This window comes from Eublepharis macularius, chromosome 3 (genome assembly GCF_028583425.1).
Source record: "Eublepharis macularius isolate TG4126 chromosome 3, MPM_Emac_v1.0, whole genome shotgun sequence".
NCBI classification, from domain to species: domain Eukaryota; kingdom Metazoa; phylum Chordata; class Lepidosauria; order Squamata; family Eublepharidae; genus Eublepharis; species Eublepharis macularius.
Window position 1 is genome coordinate 183,461,723 of NC_072792.1, and position 22,135 is coordinate 183,483,857.

The window sequence follows — 22,135 nt, forward strand, 5'->3', positions numbered from 1 at the left end:
CACACAGACCCAAATCCCCACATTAGCCCCTCACAGACCCAAATCCACCCCCACCTGTCCCACACCCATAACCCCAGGAACAGGCTGGCAAAGGCCAGCCCTCTCCCTTTATTCCCTATGCTGGGAACTTCTAAACTCTCTTTCCCTGGGCAATTCTGCACAGCCCAGGGGTGCCACAATGGTGGGCACACTTCTGAGTGCCAGCTGGTCCCTGTGAAAGAGCACCTGAACCACAGACACCCTCCCTCAAATTCCCCCACCACCTACAGAGATGGCTGGCCAGCCAGCCCCATTGTTCCCTGTGTTGTTCTTGTTTTATTCTTTGTTGTGCAGTTGGTTCCCATCATAGGGCCTCTGTTGGAGCAAGCGGGCAATTTACCCCCTGCATTACTTCCAGAGGGTTCTTCCCGCTGCGCTCTGGATCCAGGCTCCCTCACTGGGAGTCCTGGAGGTTAACCCTCACGGGTCAACCGCCCAGTCAGGCTGCTCAGACAGTTCCCCCCGGACCTGCGGAGAGGAACGTCCGACATGGCTGGGAAAACGAAACCGAATCTCAATGCGAGTTCGTATCTTCATAACTGTGTGAGTGCTTCCCCCTGTCTCCTATGTCCTGCCCTGTGGTTGCCATTCCCAGCCTTTGACTGCTCTGACCACACATCCTGTTTCCAGTGTTAGCCAGTAAATGGCGCCTTCATTTAAAATTTTTACTGCTCCTTGGCATGGACAACTTTTGCAACATTCAGGATGCACCTTGAGAAAAATTCCGTTTCACTCTTGAATCTGGGGTTACCGAATGAACTCTGTATCGTGGTTGGTTTTTTCTACATGAGGCATTGCCAATTAGAATTAAAGGTACTACCTGATTTAAAATTTCTGCTTAGATCCTGGAGAGCAACACTTTGAAATTATCTTAAGAGGCAATTACCTACAAGATGGAATCCCCTCATGGGTGGTTCCATATGAAGTAATAGATCCGAGAACTGTCGATAATAAACAACAGTGTTTAACATACAAGGAGATAACCCGAATGGAATTTTCTAAACCCAAAATAAAGACGCAGGATGAGTTGTCTCCAAGTTACGATTGGTTTCAGTACAGACAGATCAGAGATCTTTATAATTCGGACTGTGTGAAGGGAGGGATAAGAATGGAGAATTCGGAATTAGAACAGGCACTTTTACAAGAGGATAAAAAGGAAATCTCTAAGGTATATAAAGTGCTGCTGAAATGGTATACTGAAGATGAAACAGTTAAAGTGCAAATGGTGAAGTGGGCTATAAACTTTAATAAAGAAATAACAATGGAGGCGTGGGAATACTTGTGGAAGAATACAGTGAAGATCACGACATGCACCAATATTAAAGAGAATGTCTACAAAATGATTTATCGTTGGTATATGACACCAAAGAAAATTGCGCTAGGGAATTTGAACATGTCTAATAAATGCTGGAAATGTAAAAAGCATGAGGGATCTTTGTATCATATGTGGTGGACTTGTGAGGTAGCTAGGCAGTACTGGGGGGAAATAATAAGAGTAATAAGCGAGATTTTACAATTTCAAATCAATAAGAACCCAGAACTCCTGCTACTGAACTTGGGAATGGAGGACATTCCAGCACAATATAGGACATTGCTATTTTACATGACAGCAGCGGCTAGACTTTTGTACGCGCAAAAGTGGAAAGTGCAAGAAGTGCCAACTATCGAGGACTGGATTTACAAATTGCTGTACATGGCGGAAATGGACAAAATGACAAGGAAACTGAAAGACCTTGATCCAGGACAGTTCAACGCGGATTGGGAGAAGCTGAAACAATATTTAGTGAAGAAATGGGAGGTGGGAGGAGAACTGTGGCAGTTTGAAAATTACTGAAATACAATAAAAGTAGAGGGAGGTGACTTTACCGGGAGGTGGAGAGGTAAATGAGAATTTCTAAGCAACTATTTTATTAGACTATTATATATAGCATTAAGTATTTTAGGTGTTATTACAAGAATTATAATGATAGAAACTAATTATAAGGATAGGAACTAATTAATTTCATTTCTGGCAATAATTGTATAATGGAGATAATTTTATAATTGCAATGAAGGAATTTAAGTAAGGTGGGAAAATATATATTAATGTATAGATCATGTATTAAATTGATTGAATTGGTTTGGAGGTATATATGGGTCAAATTGGTTGACTATTTTTGGTGGATAGTTGCATAATGAAAGAATAATGTAATTATATAATTAAAACAGTATGAAGATAAGATATGTAGAAAAAGTAATATATAGAGTATAAGTTAAATTGGTTGACTTATATTGAATGTACTGTTTATAGAAGTATCTAAAAATTATGCTAAATGAGGGATAAATTGTTTGTCCCATATTGAAGATGAGATTATAAGATAGAGTATAGAGTACCAAAATTAGCTAAATGATTATTATCAAAAGAAAATATGCCAAGAATGTATTATTTAGTTATGTATTATTTAGTTGTTAAAGCAAATAGGAAGACAGAAGGAGCACTGTGTTATATAGATAAGCTTAGAAGAAAGTGAAAGTTTACGTTTGATAGATAGAATAAATTTAAAATGAGTAAGGGAAAAGGGACAAGGGGTTGGAAAACTGTTGGAAGTCAACAAAAGGGGGGGAAAGGGAGGGGGTTAGAATTGGAAAAATTAAAGGAAACTGATTGTAATGTACAATTTAATGACATCTAATCCAATAAAAAAAAAAGAAATTATCTTAAGAGGCGAGCTAAAACTCAAAGAAGTTCATGCTTGCGGTCAAAACTGACACTTCATTTAACAACTATCAATGAAAGTTAATTTCATCCCAAAGTGGAGGTAAAATTGACAGAGCCTTTGGGTAGGTGAAGATGAAATTAACAAACCCTCTGAGGAGCGATCTCAGCAGGCTCTGTCCTTTTAAACTACCCTTGTGTAGAGAGGTGAAATTGACAGAGCTTTTGGCTCTGTCTTTTTAAACTACGCTTCCTGGCTAACATTATGTCTCCCTGCACTTGAGTGTCCCTGTGTAAGATGTCTTGAGTAGTTACATCTCTTAGTTACATCTCGACTGGAGTACTGTGGCATAGGGCTACCCTTGAAGACAACTTGGAAGTTCTAGTTCATGCAAAATGCTGCAACTAGACTGCTAGTTGGGGCCAGCAATTGGGACCATGCAACCCTGATATTGCGGCAACTGCACTGGCAACTAATCGTCTCCCAAGGCCAAATCAAGGTGCCAGTTCTATCCTTTAAAGCCCAAAATGGCTTTGGACCAGGGTATCTGAAGGACCCTCTTGTCTCTTACCTTCCTGCCTGGAAATTGAGATCATAAAGAGATGCCCTCCTGTCTGTCCCATCTGCTAAAAAAAACCTCAACTGTGGGGGGGGGGAGTACATGAGAGAGGACCTTTTCAGTAGCAGCCCCACTAGTGTGGAACAATCTCCCCAGGGAAGTGAGCCAGGCCCCCTCACTCTGGGCCAAGCTACAAGTTGTGCCTGACACAGGTTGGACACTTGTCAGCTTCCCTCAAGTTTTGATGGGAAATGTAGGCGTCCTGGTTTTACAGCTTGGATCTCCATTACAGCTGCAAGACCAGGATGCCTACATTTCCCATCAAAACTTGAGGGAAGCCAACTAGTGTCCAACCTGTGTCAGGCGTCACTTGTAGTTTGGCTCTCTCTGTTAACAGGAGGCAGCTGAAGACAGTTAGAATCAGGATAGCCAGTTTTTCATTTATTGACAGTCTAAAATTATGTTGATAAGCTGTGGTTTTGATTTTTTAAAAGGTTTGTTCTGTTGACATTGCTCTTAAGTAAGGTTAGGCTACGGGTGTGTGGCTGGCCTAGATTTGCCAGGTCCCCTTACCCTCCCGGTGGTAAACAGAAAACCTGGCACTAACCACCCTTCAGGACAACTTAACACCCACTCTGAGCACTTTACAAAGTATGTTATAATTATCCACACAACAGCGGTCACCCTGTGAGGTGGGTGGGGCTGAGAGAGCTCTGAGAGAGCTATGACTAGCCCAAGGTCACCCAGCTGGCTTCAAGGGGAGGAGTGAGGAATCAAACCCTGCTCTCCAGATTAGAGTCCCGCCACTCTTAACCACTACACCAAACTGGATCTCAAATTACAAAAAGAAAAAATCCAGGTTTGTCTGATGAGGACTGATCTGGGTGGCTGCCAGGCAGGGGACCTGGAGCTGCCCACCTCGTGTGCTCCCCACCCGAGAATGCCCCAATCCAGTGGCTGATGGAAAAGGAGCCAGAGGCCCCCCCCCCACACACACTCCCTGCTTGCAGCAGTCAATGCCAGGTGCAGGTGCTCATCAGGGCACCTGGTTCTGTCCCTCACATTGTGGCACTGGGGAGGGGGCAATGCCATTGGGCCACCCTGCCCTCCTCCCACCCCAGATCAGGGCAGTAGGGAGGGGGCAATGCCCATCCAGGCCACCCTGCCCTTCTCCCCCCTGCCCCAGATAGGGGTCCTGGGGAGGTGTCAATGCCCAGTCAAGGCATCCTGCCCTCCTTCCCCCACCCCAGATCAGGGCACTGGGGAGGGGGCAATGCCCAGCCGGGCCGCTTTGCCCTCTTCCCCACCCCCAGATAGGGGCTCTGGGAAGAGGGCAATAGCCAGTTGGGCTGCCCGGCCCTCCTTCCCCCAACCCAGACTGGGCCTTTGGGGAGGGGGCAATGCCCAGCCCCACCGCCCTGCCCTCCTTCCCCCACCCCAGATCGGGTTGCTGGGGAGGGGACAATGGCCAGCCTGCCCCCCCTGCCCTATCTAGAGCCTCTTGTGTTTTTTGCTACAACAGGCTTTGTTGCTAATCCTAGAAGATTGAGGAAATTTCCCCGTTTATTTTTTTTAATCCTCTGTGATGGTTCGTGCCTGGTTGTCACCACTTTTGTTCTATACTGTGACTGTATAGCTCAGGCCGTCACTGACTTTGTTTGTGGCACAGCCCTGATATAATGGGGGAAGGAGAAGGAGGGAGAGCTCTGAGCCCCGAGCCCCCAGTTTCCTCACAGGCCAGCCAGCCAAGCAACTGACTCTTGAGGAGACTATAAGCCCAGGTGAGTTTCAGAGTTCTGGGTGGCGGACGATTTCTACAAATCCAAATCCGATTGTGTTGTTTATCGGATGTCCCATTGGACTGGCTGCATGTGACTTACACTGGGTAATCTGCCTTGAGTCCCAGGGAGAAGGAGGGCTATAAATAAGTAAGTAAAAGGGGGGGAACAGAGCTGACCCCTGGGCAGGTTTTGTGACATGTGGCCTTGTGATAGATGCCCGCTACCAGGAGGAGGAGGAGGCAAGGCGAGAAGGAGAGGGAATTGCGGTCGGGGGGTGGGGAGTAGAACCTGGCAAGGGGTGCGTGTGATTTCAGCCCTTGCAGGTCCCCCTCTTCTTATTGTGTTATTAATTTAGAAACATATAATATGGAAAAATGTAATATAAATAACAGTTTATAGTTGTGGCTATAGGCTGGAACATTCTAGCACATGCACCAACATATAACAATATGCCACATTGAAAGGGTTAAGTCACAATTGTATGTTTATATAGGAGGATAAAACTTAAAATTTAAAACAAGAATGATAAAGGGTAGAAGCAGCAAAAAAGAAGCAGAAAAAAACATTAGAGGACATAAAATTCTTGCAGAATTAGCAAAAACTAATTTCTTCTTACATTTATTAAGAGAAAAATAAAAACAGCCATTTTGAGGATATCAAGAGGGATAGCATCAACCCATAAAAAGTTAATCCTTTCCTTGTATGAATTGGAAAAAATTTACAAGAAATTCACAAGAAATTGATTCAGCTTTTTAGAGATGAGTACATATATAAGTAAATACAATCATATTTCAGTAAAGGTGAAAAGGGCTCTCTAAGAAAACATATCGCTTGATCTGAGCACATAAGAAAATCTCTTCCTGAGCATTGGTTAATTTGTATGCTCAATTCCAGTAACTTAAACAGATGTTGACGTTCTCCAAACATACCTCATCTATCATTTTTCCTTTCTTTTATAATACTTTAGAACTGTTATTTTGTTCACACGCATCATGGACTGATCTTCCTTGAGCCGTTTGTGCATATCTGGGAGAGGGGTTTTCACCCCAAAAGGTTTCTTTCTGGTGCTCCTCTTCTTCCTCTTCTGATGAGGGTGATGTGGTGGTACATTCGGGCCTGCCAGGATACCCTGAGGACACTCGGGCCTGCCAAGATCTTCTATCATTTAGGCAGGCCTGTAAGACAGAGATGTTCCACCAGGCTTATGGTGGAGGCTAATTTTAGTCCATCAGTGCCGAGCCTTCCACCAGTCTCCCTCTATGAGGGGTTATGGAGGGTTCACTGCTGGCTGCCCCAAAAAGCAGGGCCGGATCAAGGGGGCAGGGGAGGGTAGTCTGCCCCCGGCGCTGCCAGGAAGGGGGTGCCGAGAGCAGCTGCTGCTGCCGGGAGCACACGGGTGGCAGCGTGGGCAGCCTCCCAGCCCCCCGTGCTGCCTTTCGCCTTCCCCGCAGGACAGGGGGTGGCCGGCTTGCCACTCGCCCCCAGTCCTGAGGGCAGACAAAAGGCAGCGTGGGGAGCTGCGAGGCCGCCCGTGCCATTCACCTGCCCCGCAGGATAGGTGGCAGCCACCCGCCCCCTTTCCTATGGGGAGGCAAATGGTGCGGGCAGCTTCCCAGCCCCTCACGCTGCCTCTGCTGGCACACCTTGCGGGCAGTACGCTCCACCCTGCGTGATGGATCACACAGTGGCAGGAGCGTGTGCAGAGAGCTGGGAGCACGTGTGCGCGCAGTGCGTGTGAGGGGTCAGACTAGGGTTGCCCTGTGCGCCGGCAACCCTAGATCCGGCCCTGCCAAAAAGGGTTACAGTAATATCTGTCTGCTACTACCTCCCCTTTTTGTATGCTGACGGGCAGGAGTGCAGGACTGCCCTGTCTTGGAATGGTTTTATTGATTGCTGTGATTATTGTTTTTATGTTGTATTTTAATCAATGTTGTACCTCGCCCTGAGCCCGCTTGTAGGGAGGGTGGGTTAAAAATATAATAAATAAAAATAAATACAGCATTGATTTCTTAGGAGGAAACTTCTGCCCTGGCTCTTTTACTCTTTTTGCAAAGACTTGAAAGGGCCTAAAAATGGGAAGCCTAACCCAGTTGTGAGGTGTGCTGCCTTCTGGTCCCTGTGACTCTGATGTGAAGAAAACAGCTTGCAGCACTTTTTGACTCACCTTGTTCGCAGGATGGGCAGAAGCGGAGCCGGAGAGCACTCCCTGTGTCTGGATTCTGTGAAAGAAAAAAAGAAAAACAGTTTACAAAAGATTTTACTTAATCCTGTGGTCATTTAACATTGTATATATATTTATATGATTGTTAAATTACGTGTATAGGATATGGCTGTTACTTATATATGACATATTTATTGCACATAGACACTTTAATATAAAGAAAAGCACTTTCTCTTTTGCATACCTTAAATATTGGCATATATAATATTGCATTAGAGCTGGATAAGCAGGCGGCAGCTGTGGCAAGAGGTTCTTTTTACCACCTTCAACTGGTTAGCCAGCTGCGGCATTTCCTGGGCAGGAAAGATCTGGCCATTGTGGCATGTGCTACAGTTTCCTCTAGGTTAGATTACTGCAATGTGCTCTACACAGTGCTGCCCTTGGGAAGCTCCTGGAGACTTCAATTGGTGCAGAATGCTGCAGCCAGGATGCTAACCGAAGTGGGCCATAGGGATCATAACATGACAGTCTGGGCTCATCTATAGTGGCTTCCAATTTGTTTCTGGGCACAATTCAAGATGATGATGGTGACCTTTGAACCCCTATATGAATCCCTACAGACGGGCATGAACCGAAATACGAACCAAAATTAAGCACGATCCAGGCCGGTTCGTGGTTCGCGAACCAACAGTTCATCAGATCCCATTTCTGCGAACTGCCATGAACTTTAGGCTGGTTTATTTGGTTCATTTTTTGGTTTGTCACTGTAGACAGCCTGGTGCCAATCAATCAGTTTCCTGGGCCATGTGAGATGGACTTCCTGCAGACCTTCTGCTGACCTGGAAGTGACCTTATGCTGGCCCGGAAGTGACCTTCTGCTGACCCAGAAGTTATGATTTTCTTACCTGGATGTGACGTTTTCACGAACCAAATGATCCGGTTTGCGAACCAGGAGCAGGTTCGTGAAAATTCATGCTTCGTGAAATTTGACGAACCACGAACCACACGGTTCAGTTTTTTCCCAGTTCATGCCTGTCTCTTTTGGGGACCAACCTAATTGTCGGCTTCTACTGCCATCTTCCTGTTGCTTTCTGCCCTGAGATTCAGAGTTTGACGGCCTCCGATGTTAGCAGGCAAACCCCTCCTGACACTGAGAAAGCAATATGTAGGTGGAACATCACAAAGACCCTTCCTCAAATATCACAAGTGCAAGGTCCTGCCTGGCCCAGGAAATGGATGCCAGCCAGGTAAGTGACCGGAAAGATATTTTCAGAGTTAAGCCAGAGCAGCTGTCTGATTGATGGCTCCTCCACGCCCCAGAGAGATGCATGATACAGGACAAAAAAACTCCTGATGAATCTCGGCAATGCCCGGCCTCACTTCTCCTCATCCATTTCGTCAAGGAACACTTAATTCGGTTCACACGGCTGCTCCCCGTCATTTAACACTGGGTTAACAGTTTTAATTTTAAAAGCCTGAAAAGTCAGAAGGCTTTTTGAACCAGATGCAATCATTCCTGCGGCTTCTCGACCCGCTATCACTGGAGCACTCCTTTAGTCACAGTGAGAGGCCCAGCTTCCAGGGGAAAGGAGAGGGGGGAGCACTGCACTAGGTTCACATTGGCATTAATCTGTTAGCCTGGAGTTTTTCAGGACTGGAAACCATGCTGTATTCATTCTTAAAGTCTCTTCTTTCCTGTTGAAATTGTGCTTATGCTTATGAATTTCAATGGCTTCCCTGTGCAGTCTGACAAAGTAGTTGGAAGTGTTGTCCAGTCTTTTGGTGTCCTGGAATAAGATACTGTGCCCTGTTTGAGTTAGGCTATGTTCAGCCACTGCTGATTTTTCAGGATGGTCAAGTCTGCAGTGTATTTCATGTTCTTTTATTCTTGTCTGGATGCTACGCTTTGTGGTCCCGATGTAAACTTGTCCACAGCTGCAGGGTATGCGGTATACTCCTGCAGAGGTGAGGCCTCTGCAGAGAAGATTAGCACATCAAGCACCAATCCATATGCAAAAGAACCTCCTCAGGATACAGTGAAGCCTCCCTCCATTAGCATTCCACACCCTGGGAAACTCTTACAGGATGACTCAGCCCAAACCCACCTTCCTGAGTAGATATAAATGACCTGCCAACATCTTCTCCACACTGTGACACTGAGAGATCTCTGTCTTTTGGTGCTACACCTCTGAAGATGCCAGTCACAGCTGCTGGCAAAACGTCAGGAAATACAATGCCAAGACCACGGCTATACAGCCCGGAAAATCCACAACAACCATTGTTCTCTGGCCGTGAAAGCGTTCGATAATATATCCTCCTGGTAAAGATAACTTCCAGAAGCATACATCCTGGATGAGGGATACACTTCTGGGTAGCAAGGTACGTGAACAAGATCTTGGGATACGGGTGAATGGGAAGCTAAATATGAGCCAGCAATGTGATGTAGCATCAAAAAAGGCAAAGGCAATCTTGGGGTGTATCGCCAAAGGCATTATATCCAAATCAAAGGTGTCATTGTCCCACTATGTACGTCTCCAGGCCCCACCTGGGGTATTGTGTGCAGTTCTGGAGGCCTCACTTTGAAAAGGATGTGGACAAATGGAAGAGGTGCATGCAGAGGAATGCAACCAGGATGGTCAGGGGCCTGGAGACCAAACTCTACGAGGAAAGGCTGAGGGACTTGGGAACGATCAGTTTGGAGAAGAGGAGGCTGAGGGGAGACATGATTGCTCTCTTTACGTTTTTAGAGGGCTGTCACTTAGAGAAGGGAAGGGAGTTGTTCCTTTTGGCAGCAGAGGATAGGACGTGAAACAATGGGTACAGGAAGGTAGCTAGTACCAGCTGGACCTTAGGAAAAACTTCTTCACATTAAGAGTAATTCAGCAGTGGAACTGAGTGCCTGGGGGTGTGGTGGTTCCCCCACATTGGCAGTGTTTAAGGAGCAGCTGGATGAATCCTTGTCGGGGATGCTTTAGGCTGTTCCTGCATTGGGCAGGAGGTTGGACTAGATGGTCTGTAAGGACCCTTCCCGCTCTAGGAGTCTGTCATCTCTCCTATTGGCAATGGAAGCAAAGGCTTACTCGTGAGAAGCTAGGAAAGGGTAGGCAGAATAGACAAGGTGGAAAATAGACCCCTTTCAATATAAAAGGGGATTTAACCATTTCCCTGATCTATCAGTGCCTGGGTAGTGTAGTGTTTGGAGTGTCTGACCAGATTCTAGGAGACCCAAACTGAATCCCACCTCTAGTATTTTATTTCTTCATTTTTATTTTATTTTATTTTATTAAATTTGTAGCCCGCTCTCCCTGCAAGTGGGCTCAGAGCCGATAACAACATCTGAGATAACAACAACCAGAATAGAAAATAAATTCTGCCAATTTGCAAATAGTAAAAGACTATCAGAATGTCGCGCTCAATATCACGCAATCCCAGACATACCGAGCCGGGGTGGGGGTGGAATGGTGTGATGTTTAAACAGACAGCAGGATCAGGAGGGGAGCTCAATGCCCCCCCCCCCACAAACACACTGGGAGGCCCTTGTTACATCCCGTTTCGCACTGCTTTGTCAAGCCAATCATTCACTGCCTAAAACACATGATACTTCTATGTGTTCACAATAAATACTATCATATAAAAAACTGGGAATCTCCATCAACGTCTGTGGGGACTGTCCCCTTAGAGAACTCTCTAATAAATTCAACCAGAGCACAGTGAAATTATTAAAAAAACACTCCTCCTTTAGTCACAAAGCCAATAAATTTTCCCTTGGAGTCGTACAAATCATTTTGGAATCCAACCTAGCCATCTTACAAAAAGGCAGAAATCTATTTCGTTATTCAGTCCTGAGGGGGCGAGACTGTCTAATTTAAAAATCCACTCAGCTTCAATACGTAACAGAAGTTTTTGTAGTGATATCACTTTAAGCCTTCATAGCATTAACACTGCATGATTGACATATATAACGTGTTGCCCTCATAATTGGTTAGGGAACTAGGAAGGAACTTACCAACGCTTGTTAGAAATTGCCTGTTAACAAATGAGTGAGTAGAGAGACAATGTTTGAACTACTGTGACCGTGAAAAAGTTTTTCCTAATATCCAGCTGGTACCTTTCTGCACGTAATTTAAGCCCATTGCTTCGAGTCCTACTCTCTGCTGCCAACTGGAACAGCTCCTTGCCCTCCTCCAAATGACAGCCATTCAAATATTTAAAGAGAGTAATCCTGTTCCCCTCAACCTCCTCTTCTCCAAACTAAACATTCCCAAGGCCCTCAGCCTTTCCTCGTAGGGCTCAGTCTCCAGACCCCTGATCATTCTTGTTGCTCTCCTCTGCACCCTCTGGATTTTGTCCACTTCCTTTTTGAAGGGAGGCCTCCAGAACTGCACACAATACTCAAGGTGCAGCCTGACCAAGGCAGTATAGAGAGGGAATATTACTTCCTGCGATTTCAGTGCAATGGCCCTTTTGATACAACCCAAGACTGTTTGCCTTTTTTGTCGCCACATCACACTGACTGCTTAGTTTACAGTCCACTCTTACCCCGAGATCTCTTTCACATGAGAGAGGTCAGGCCAGTGGGTTTCACCAGGGAGTCCCGGCATGGGCTCCTGCAGTAGATTAATGAGGGAAATTCGCCCCAATGGCTCCTCATTGTGGAAATGAAACTACAAAGCACAGGGAAACATTGCATAACAGCAGGACTCCAAGGGAAAATGTATTGGCTTTGTGACTAAAGAAGGAGTGTTTTTTAATAATTTCACTGTGCTCACAGGTTTTTTTTAATAATAAAACCTTTCCGGTTGAACGTTTGCCTGGCTTATTAGAGAGTTCTCTAAGGGAACAATCCCCGTAGACGTTGATGGAGATTCCCAGTTACCCCCTCTCGTTCCATCTCTGTAAGCTAATTTCCCCTGACTAATTAGGAGGCTGACTAGTCGGCTAACTCAGTTGGAGCGTGCCACTGCATTTTTTAAAGTGATTCAGAAACAGGCATAGAAGGAAGTTTTATACACATCAGAAGAGGTACAGGTGTGTGCGACTGTGCAGTTGGGTTAGATCGATTTAGGGCGGATAAGTCTGTCAACAGCTACTAGCCGTGGTGACTAGAGGGATACTAATCACAATAATGATAATAGTCATCGGGGTGAGCCCTCAGCCGAGGTGCCCACTGAGCTTGGCCCCAGAGCCTGGCAGCAGCCATGGAACCAGAGGGAGGGGCTAGAGCCCTAGCCCAGCACTCCCAGAAACCCGACCAGATCAGGCACTGATAATAATAATAGTAATAGTCAGTGTGAGCTCTCAGCCGAGGTGCCCACTGAGCTTGGCCCCAGGGCTTGGCAGCAGCCCTGGAACCAGAGGGGATAGATCTCTATCCCACCCACCACACACAGAAAAAAGCCCAGCTCCAATGCACTCTCCCCGTCTCTCTCCCAAAAGGCTATCAACAGCTCTGTCCCACTCCGCTGCTTGCTGAAAGTGAAATCCAGAACTGGGAGCGCAGTGCCCTTTTATAAGCAGAGGTCTCATTGAGAAATGCAGGAGCTCTGTGGTTGGCAGTCAGAACTGCCTAACAGAGTTTGCACGGATGAGATTGGAGTGCCCATGGCCACAGAATACCCCCCTCCTCCCTCCTTCCCTGCTGGTGTCTGCTCCCACATTACAGATTGTAACCAATTTGCAGCTCCACAGTTGGAAGGAAGATCTGCCCATCAAGCTAAGTTGGGCTTTGATTGGGGTGACCGGGGCGACAGAGGGAGTGCAGACAGAGCTCAGGCAGCCCCTCCCTCCGTTGCCGAGGCAAGTGATTGCAGGTGCCTGAGTGTCTAGCTTCCCGAACAGCATCCAAGCGCAACGAACGAGGCTTGCGACAACCACCTGTTCGGCTGTAGTGGTGCCTCACAAACAGCTCGTTTGCAAGCAGCTGAGTGGCCTGTTCGTAGTTTTTTTACATTTGTAATGCTGTGTGTGCCCATGTCTTTTCAGTATCCCTTCCCCTCACCAGGGGACTGGCAGCCCTTGTCTTCCTTCAAAGGCCAAAACAGCCCTGGAAAGGGCCCTGCCCCTCTCTCTGCCTTTTCCTGACAGAAACCAAGCCTGGAATACTGGCTAAACTGTTATGGCTGCGTAGCAGCAGATACTGAGGGCATCTGGTTAAAGCTATAGGCAATCTTTTTTATCATCTGGGGTTTTATTTTCACCCTACAATGTTTTTGGTTTTTTTTAGATTTCATATTGTTCTGCAAACCTAGGGCATTTTTCAGGTATCTGGGAAGATCTGTCCTGACCATTCATGGCTCCTACCTCCAGATTTAAGTATCCAATATCAGGGTCACTTGGCTGTTAGCAAGGGTTTTTTTCTGGGAAAAGAGGTGGTGGAACTCTCAAGAGGGAAATGAGGAAGAAACACATGGGATTCTTTGAAATCATATTATTTTCAAGCACTATTGCCAAGTATTTTCAAGAGGTGCCAGAACTCCGTTCCCCCGTGTTCCCCCTGAAAAAAAGACCTGGCTGTTAGTATGTTAGATAACATCTTAATACCTCCTCGAGGTTTAGTAATTAATGCGTTGCTATGAAAAAGTCAATGTTTCCTCAACAAGTAGAATAAAACTCCATACCAACATCTTCCATCTCTTTCTGGAATTGTCAGTTCTGTCTCCTGTCTCAGGTCTCTATCCATTTCTTCTGCTCTTTGCCCTGGACTCTCACCCTTTCCTTTGCAGACCCTGGAAGCTAAGAGCCTCACTACAAGTGACATCTTTCACGCGAACGGCACTTGATCATTTTCGCAAGTCTTTCTGGGTACTGAAGTCCCTCTCCCACACCCCTTTTCCTTCTGTTCCTCCCCCTCTCTGTTAGCACGGCTGCCTGAAGAAACAGAGAAAGCCTACGGCAGCAGCTTTTGCAAATTGTCTTGCTGGGGGGTGGGGAATGCTCTAGAGAAAGCTTCCCCTCCTCCCCGAGCAAGACGATTAGCAAAGTTGCAGCTGCCCGCCCCCAAAGATTATTGAGAGCAGGCTTGTGACTAGAGAAACGATTTGCAAACGCAGGTTTTCTCTGACTTTTAAGGCAGCGATCCTAACAGTTCTAACAGAGAGGGGAGGACTTCACCGACATGTCAGCTTTCTCTAGAGCATTCCCCACCCCCCCAGCAAGACGATTTGCAAAAGCTGCTGTCATAGGCTTTCTCCGTCTCTTCAGGCAGCTGTGCTAACAGAGAGGGGAAGGAACAGAAGGAAAAGGGGTGTGGGAGAGGGACTTCAGTACCCAGAAAGACTTGCGAAAATGATCAAGTGCCGTTCGCGTGAAAGATGTCACTTGTAGCGAGGCTCTAAGAGCAGAACCACAAGTGACAAAAGGCACAGATTGGACACTTGTCAGCTTCCCTCAAGTTTTGATGGGAAATGTAGGCACCCTAGTCTTGCAGCTTGGCTCTCCGACTGCTGTCCAATGGACTTTTTAACTGTCACTTGTCCAGCATTCCGCCAAGCTGCCTACATTTCCCATCAACACTTGAGGGAAGCAGACAAGTGTCCAATCTGAGCCTTTTGTCACTTGTGGTTCTGCTCTAAGTCTGCTTCTTATAGAGAAGCCTTTTCCTGAGCTTTGATAGTGTTGGCTGAGTGCTAAAAAACACAGTGGTAGCCATTCAGTACTGTTTAAAGAGTGAGAAAAGTTTATTTAGCAAATACATACTTGATAGTAAATAGAGAAAAGTGTCTAGCTATGTAGCTGGCTAAGAGGGAGGGTTTTTCATTTCCAGGAAGAAGGAGGATATTAAAAAGTGAAGTTAACCAGTTTCATATGCTGTTTGAATGCTGTGATTGAAAATGAACCTCTTTTGTATTAGGCCTACAGTACCCATCAAAGTTTTGCACCCTGTCCCTTAATTGTAGGCTGTTGGATCTACTGACAGCTTCAGCCCCAACAATGTTGTGACTGCAACACCGGTTTGTGTTTGTAAGGTATAAAACCCAAGTGTTTCTGATGAGATTGTCTTAAAGATTTTAAGAAGTAAAACTACCCTTTGTGTATCTTTTTGATTGTTGGCACCCTCTGCAAGCCAATACAGTCACAAATGTTGTTTTAGGTGCAGAGAAGTTAGCCGTGTTAGTCTGTGGTAGCAAAATCAAAAAGAGTCCAGTAGCACCTTTAAGACTAACCAATTTTATTTTAGCATAAGCTTTCGAGAATCAAGTTCTCTTCATCAGATGCCTGATACAGCTGATGAAGAGAACTTGATTCTCGAAAGCTTATGCTAAAATAAAATTGGTTAGTCTTAAAGGTGCTACTGGACTCTTTTTGACAAATGTTGTTTGAGTCTTGTATTAATTAATGAAGCTATTCAAACCTCAACTTTCCTCTTGGCTCAAGGCGGCTTACAAGTAACAATCAAAATATTACAGATTAAAAGAAAATAAAATCCAAATAACTTCCCCCTACATGATTCCACCTTTCCGCACTATCAGTTCTGGTGAGGCCTCGCTTTGTTCCATTATTTTGCATCTGGTACCACCTAATGGCCAACATCATAGAGAGGGAACTCACAAATGCAACGGGCTTATATTATTACTCAGCTATTGCAACACTGGCTTGAGTTCATAAGGTGGAAAGCCAAAGTGTTTCCAATGAGGTTGTCTTAAATATTTCACAACCTCGTGACTGATTGGTTGGGAAAGAGAAAGGGTGGGCTCCAGGCCTCTATTTAAAGTTCAGACAGCCCAGTCAAGCATCATTGCGGGATATCTGTTGGAAGCTGCCTTGCCAAGCCTTAGCAATCCCAAGTGGAAGTTCTACAGACTTAGCAATGGCTCACGTAAGTTGTCTACAGAGAGACGGTTTAGCTGATAGTCCATAAAGGATGGTCATTGGCAGATAGCTTAATACATTGGAACTGTTGGATGTCAATTCTGCACTGGATGTTTGTTCAATTCAGTGGATAGGAGGAATGGGTTATGGGTTAAAATGCTTGTCGGTGGGAGGGTTAACTCTGAAACAGTATATAGAGACCTAATGCAATTCAGACCACGTTTCCTCAGCAGGTAGTCTGGCCAAAGTAGTAGTCCACTACTGTATTGAAACTTCCTAGGTGAATTGTTGCAGAAGTACTATACAAAGCCAGCAACGATATTTCCTCCAGTGTTGTGTGTTTTCAGGTAGTGCATCTCAATAGCTATGCTACCAGAATCTCTTTTCTGAGACAAAATGGACGTCTTGAACTACTACAGAAGACTGCTGCTAGCCTCGCATGGGTGGCTTGTTGGGGAGAGGGCCCGCTTCTTCTTTGTGGGGTGGGGCACAGCTTGTTCCGTGTGCTCCCCGCTAAAAGGCTAGCCCAGTCTTACCTGTAACAGTTCATTAGCAGATGTTCACGACGAGAAATGAAAAAGTAGTCTTGCAGGACAAAGTCTTAAGGACTAAAAGGCTTTTATAGCGAGCTTTTATAGCTTTTATAGCTAGTGTAACACTTTGTGGCATGGCATCTGCTAGCACAGATGGATGTAGAAGATCCTCCTTTGGGTGAGGGTGTTTCTGGGGCTAGAAATCTTTAACCCTTCTCCTAGGGAAATGGGTAGAGGTGTCTTAGCATTTTGTCCACCTGCCTACCAATAATGTCCTGCTTTCCCTCTCCTTCAGAAACTGAGCATCACCAACTTGAAGAAGGTCAGTGTGAGAGATTCGATCATTGTGAAGGGGAGGGTGGCACCATGCTCCAGGAGGTTTGTATTGGTGGGTGAATATCTGTGTCCTGGGCAGGTTTTAGAAATGGGCTGAGTTCTGTCTCCCCTTTTAGTTGCTTAAAACATCTGAAATGCACTGGAATCAAAAAACCAGTTGATGGGGCATGGCCAGTGGCCTCCTCCAGTCACCCAGGGCACAAACCAAACTTTCTTTCTCCCTCTGCCCCCTCTTCAGCCCCAGGAAGATTGCAGCCTTACCCTCTGCTTTCCCTGTGCTTGAACTCCAAGCTCACCTGGGGTCTCTTCCTCCTGATTACTCTCGAAGACCCAGGAGCCCACCAGAAAGGCTTACTTACAGTTCCAACCACACCACTGCCCACCACTACGGCTGCATCTGGACAATAATGCTTATCGTTGCTTGGTGCAGTTCAGCTTCTTCTTTTTTTTTAAAGTTTTTTTATTGGATTAGAAATATTTTAATGTCCATTAAAATCAATTTCCTTTAAAAAAATTCCAATTCTAACCCCCTCCCTTCCCCCCCCTTTTGTTGACTTCCAACAGTTTTCCAACCCCTTATCTATTTTCCCCTACTCATTTCAAACTTATTTTACCTATTAAACCTATTAAACATATACTTTCACTCTCTTCTAAGCTTACCGATTATATCACAATGCTGTCTCATTTCCCTTTCCATTTAACTTAACAACTAGATAATACATTTCTGGCATATATTCTTCAATAATCATTTTGGTAACCTGTACTCTATCTTACTCATTCTGATCTCCTCTGTATTGAACAAACAATTTATTCCTCATTATACGTAACTTTAAGTACATTATAAACATTGCATACCTTCAATATAGGTCAATCAATTTAACCCATACTCCATATATTACTCTTTGTTTTATACTTTAAGCATGTCAATCAATTTGACCCATATTCTGTATATTACTATATATTTTCCCCTACTTTCTTGTATTCATTCATTTTGATTATACAGTTTCTCCATTATACCATTATCTGCCAGCAATGAGATTAATCAGTTTCTATGCCTAATAGTCAAATAAAATAATTGCTTAGATATTTTTCAACTCTCCCCCCCGGTATAGTCACTTCTCTCTTCTTTTGTTATATTTCAGTAATTTTCAAACTGCCACAGTTCTCCTCCCACCGCCCATTTTTTCACCAAGTATTGTTTCAGCTTCTCCCAGTCTGTGTTAAACTGTCCTGGATCAAGGTCTCTCAGTCTTCTTGTCATTTTGTCCATCTCCGTCATGTACAGCAGTTTATAAATCCAATCCTCGATGGTTGGCACTTCTTGTACTTTCCACTTCTGCGCGTACAAAAGTCTAGCCGCTGCCGTCATGTAAAATAGCAATGTCCTGTATTGTGCTGGAATATCCTCCATTCCCAAGTTCAGTAGCAGGAGTTCTGGGTTCTTATTAACTTGAAATTGTAAAATCTCACTTATTACTCTTATTATTTCCCCCCAGTACTGCCTAGCTACCTCAGCTTCTGAACTGAAGGCAATGCAGACTAGAAACAGACAGAAAACTAGCACATTTGCTTGAATTATTATATTTCAGCTCCTGTAAAATCATCGTCCTAAATGTGTCGTCTGTGTCTCCCCTCCTCTTAGCTTTTCCATCAACATGGGCCGAGATGACTCGACTTACCTGATTCAGTTTAACCCTCAGTTTCAGTGTCAGGAGGTTATTTACAAGTCCAAGAAATCTGGAACGTACAGTCAGGCCACGAGGGATACAGTCTTCCCATTCCAGCAGAATACAGATGTAGAGGTGAGTGGAAGGTGGAAAGGACTTGAGGGAGAAGACGGGATGGCTGGCTCCAAAACTGAGCTGACAATTGGCAAGACAATTCCAGTGGCTGTTAAGGTTGCCAGCTGCAGATTGGGAAACTGCTGAAGATTTGGGGGAGGACGGGGTTTGGGGAAGTGGAGGGAGCTCACTGGGGTATAATGCCATAGAGTCTATCCTTTGTAGCCGCCATTTCTCCAGGGAAGCCAATCTTTACAGTGCTGGAGATCAGTTGTAATTCTGGGAGCTCTTTAGGATTCCCCTGGAGGCTGGGAACCTAGGTAAGTGGTGTGTGGAGTGGCCTTTTTAAGAGATGCTCCTGAGAACTTCTTCTAAGGAGAAGCTTCACCTGGAGCCTAGAGCAGGAGGCGTGCTCTGAGTTCATAAAGGGGAAGCCCAAGAGCACACAGTCATGCCTTCTGGGGCATGCCGTGCCAAGTTCCAGTGACATCACTTGGGGAACTGCTCTGGGGAGAAGAGCTTGAGGACTTTAAGGTGGGCTTGGAATAACTTCCCACCCACTCACCCACCCTGCCACAACAACCAGAAGAATGTAATTCTGAGCATGGAAGTTCCTAGAAGGCCAAGCCCATCCAGTTTGGACCCATTTTCAAGTCAGAGACCTATTAGTAGAAGTCTGTGTGTGCAAAAGCACCAATTCCTTAGCTACTTTCTTTCTGAAATGGCAGCAGAGCATTGAATGGCTTCTCCTTGATTAGCCTTGGCTGCTCTCTTGCAAGGGTCCAATTGGGCTTGTGTGGTGGAGCCAGTGGCTGAGGTGAATCAGAGAGGACCCTCATAGCCTCTGTTGCAGGTTTCATCAGGGAAGGGGAGCTAAGGAGCTCTTTGCCTCTGCTTCTATCTTTGATGTGGCCCTCTTCTCCTGCACCCCCCCCGCCCTTTCAGGCAGCAATTTCCCAGCTAGGAACCATTCCCAATCATGTGTGGGTCTGATCTAGATTGGGACCATGGCCATGGAAGGAGCGGCATGTAGTTCATCAGGACATGTGTAGGCGCCTAACATGGCCAACAGCACTTCTTTTGGGGTCTGTTTGGGTCTGGAAAATTTGAATCAGAACTCCATGCATTTGGGGATTGAGTTTCAGCCCACAGCTGACGTGTGACTGACTGAGTAAAAGTCAAGCTAGGGAACTGAGATGCAACGTGTGTAAAACTGTGACATGTTGGGTGGCCTTCATTCCCCTAGGAATCATGGAAAGGGCCAGCAAGTCACAGCTGACTTAGGGCAACCCTTGCTGGGGTTTTAAAGGCAAGAAATGAACAGAGGGGCTTTGCCATGGCCTGCCTGGTTGTAAAATGCTAGTTAGGGAGTGGCCTTTGTCAAAGAATCCTGGGAAAGATACGCTGCCCTTCCTTCCCACGGAGGAGATAAGAGCAGGGACCTCTCTAAACAAGGAGCCCAGACATATGGACGCTCCTGAGGCAGGGCTGTGAGTGGTCCAGCCACTGCCTTCTATAAATTGCACTGCCCGTGAGACCGTGTCTTCCCCATCTGGGGGGGTATCTATCTCCCCCAACAAAAGCTGCATTTGGGGACTGAGTTCCCAGCAGGGATCGCACAGCTGAGGTGCAACTGACTGAATGACCATCAGGCTTGGGAACTGAGATGCAACTTGTGAAAAACTGAGCGATGTCGCTTGGCCCTCATTCCCCTAGGAATCACATTGCCAGCTCTTGGTAGAGATGGAAAGGACCGTCAAGTTGCAGCTGACTTATGGCAACTGCTGCAAGAGAGTAACAGAGATAGTTCGCCATCGCCTGTCTCTCTTTAGGGACCCTAGCCTTCCTTGATGATCTCCCACCCAAGTACCAACTGGGGCCGACCCTGCTTAGCTGCTGAGATCTGATAATATCAGGCTAGCCTGGGCCATGCAGGTCAGGCTCTTAGTTGGCTGTAAAATGCTGGTTGGGGAGTGGTCTTTGCCCACAGAATCTTGGGAAAGATACGCTGCCATAGCTTCCTACTGAGGAGATATGAGCAGAGACCCCTCTACATAAAGAGCTCAGACATATGGATGGTCCTCAGGCAGGACTGTGTGTGGTCTGGTCTCTGCCTTCTATATAATGCACTGCAAGTGAGATTATGTTCTCCACCTGAGAAGGGGGGAAGGTGTGTCTATTTCCCCAAGAAAACTGCAGTCAGCTAACGTCTTGATCTCTCTTCCTCAGATCACTTTCAACTTTAACGGCAATAAGGTGACTGTAGATTATCCTGGGGGCCATCAGTTCCATTACAGCAGTGATGTAAACCTGGACCACATCGCTTGCATCTCAGTGGACGGAGACTTCGAGGTCAACTCTATCGATCTGAAATGAGTTCAGTAGTGTACCTCTTTTCGGGCTACAAACAAGCCTGCAAATAAACCAGTATTGGCTTCTGGACATCTTTGTGAGCTTGTCCTCTTTCTTAGCCTGTTTCTTCTTTCTAGAATCCTTGGGCTTGCTCGCAACATTCAAATACCTGTTTGGGTGATATTTTGCCAAGCTCCTCCTCGGCTTGCAGCTCCTCATGTGCATTTTTTTCAGTGTCTACTGAATTTGTTGAAGTAAGTACAACAAAAATGTGTGTGAAGCTTGCAACAATTCTTGAGATGTCCCATTGAACATAATGGTGTTACCTCTGTGTAAACACACAGGTGTTTGTGGCAAATACATTGAACTGTAGCAAACAGACGAGCTAGAAATCACTGGGGAGGGATTACTACTGAGTGGCTTAGCATAAACACTGATTTTTTTTTAAAGTGGATGGCGTTCAAGTAGAAGCAGGAAGACTCAAGTTCAAATCCTGCTCTACTAAGAAGAATTGGGGTGGTGTAGCCTAGTGTGAATCAGTCTCAGGCTGTTTTCACACCAGGATTCCCCATGTATGGACGGCAGTAAAGGGAGCATCCAGACAAAATCAGGCTTAATCTTTGTATGACTTGACTAGTTCTTGTCTTTTGTTTCCCCTTTGCTCTGGAGAAAATATAAACCCCTTTTTCTGAGAAGGAAAGGAGAATTTGTAGGGTGGCTGCATGGGGCGCACCCAGCAGAATACTGCCATGTAGGCACCACGGGAAGGGGTGTGTGAAATTAAACTCCACCTCAAAAAAAAAAAACTCTTGAAGGTGCCACAAGGCTCAACAGATCAGCCCCATGGAGGGGTCTTCACTTCCTTGTTGCGCCAGGAATTACGACATTCCCAGCATGACAAGGAAGTGCTCTGTTGCATGCAGGCATGCCCTGTGGGTCTCCTAGATTGATTCCCCATGCCTTTCCCCCCTACAAGCCAGGTGAGAGATAGCAGAGGGTGGAGGCTGGGAGCAGCGGATAGTCTAACCACACCGAGGAATGGACAAAAAGATAGTATATGTAAAGATAATTATCAAAAAGCTTGGACAA

The 22,135-nt window shown here is 45.8% G+C and overlaps 1 protein-coding gene across 1 annotated transcript; it reads left to right on the forward strand.

The window, feature by feature from the left end:
- The first annotated feature begins 15,975 nt into the window (after positions 1-15,975).
- LOC129325442 (galectin-1-like) lies at positions 15,976-21,130 on the forward strand. Its single transcript, XM_054973078.1, has 4 exons — positions 15,976-16,051; positions 16,873-16,955; positions 18,556-18,715; positions 20,924-21,130. Exons 1-4 carry the CDS (start codon positions 16,043-16,045, stop codon positions 21,068-21,070), a joined length of 399 nt encoding a protein of 132 aa, XP_054829053.1. The 5' UTR covers positions 15,976-16,042; the 3' UTR covers positions 21,071-21,130.
- The last annotated feature ends 1,005 nt before the right edge of the window (positions 21,131-22,135 follow it).

Bases quoted from the DNA above. Each gene is read 5' to 3' on its own strand.
- LOC129325442 (XM_054973078.1), top strand. The intron at 16,956-18,555 runs GTTTGTATTGGT...CCCTCCTCTTAG, and splicing joins GTGGCACCATGCTCCAGGAG to CTTTTCCATCAACATGGGCC. The intron at 18,716-20,923 runs GTGAGTGGAAGG...TCTCTTCCTCAG, and splicing joins AGCAGAATACAGATGTAGAG to ATCACTTTCAACTTTAACGG.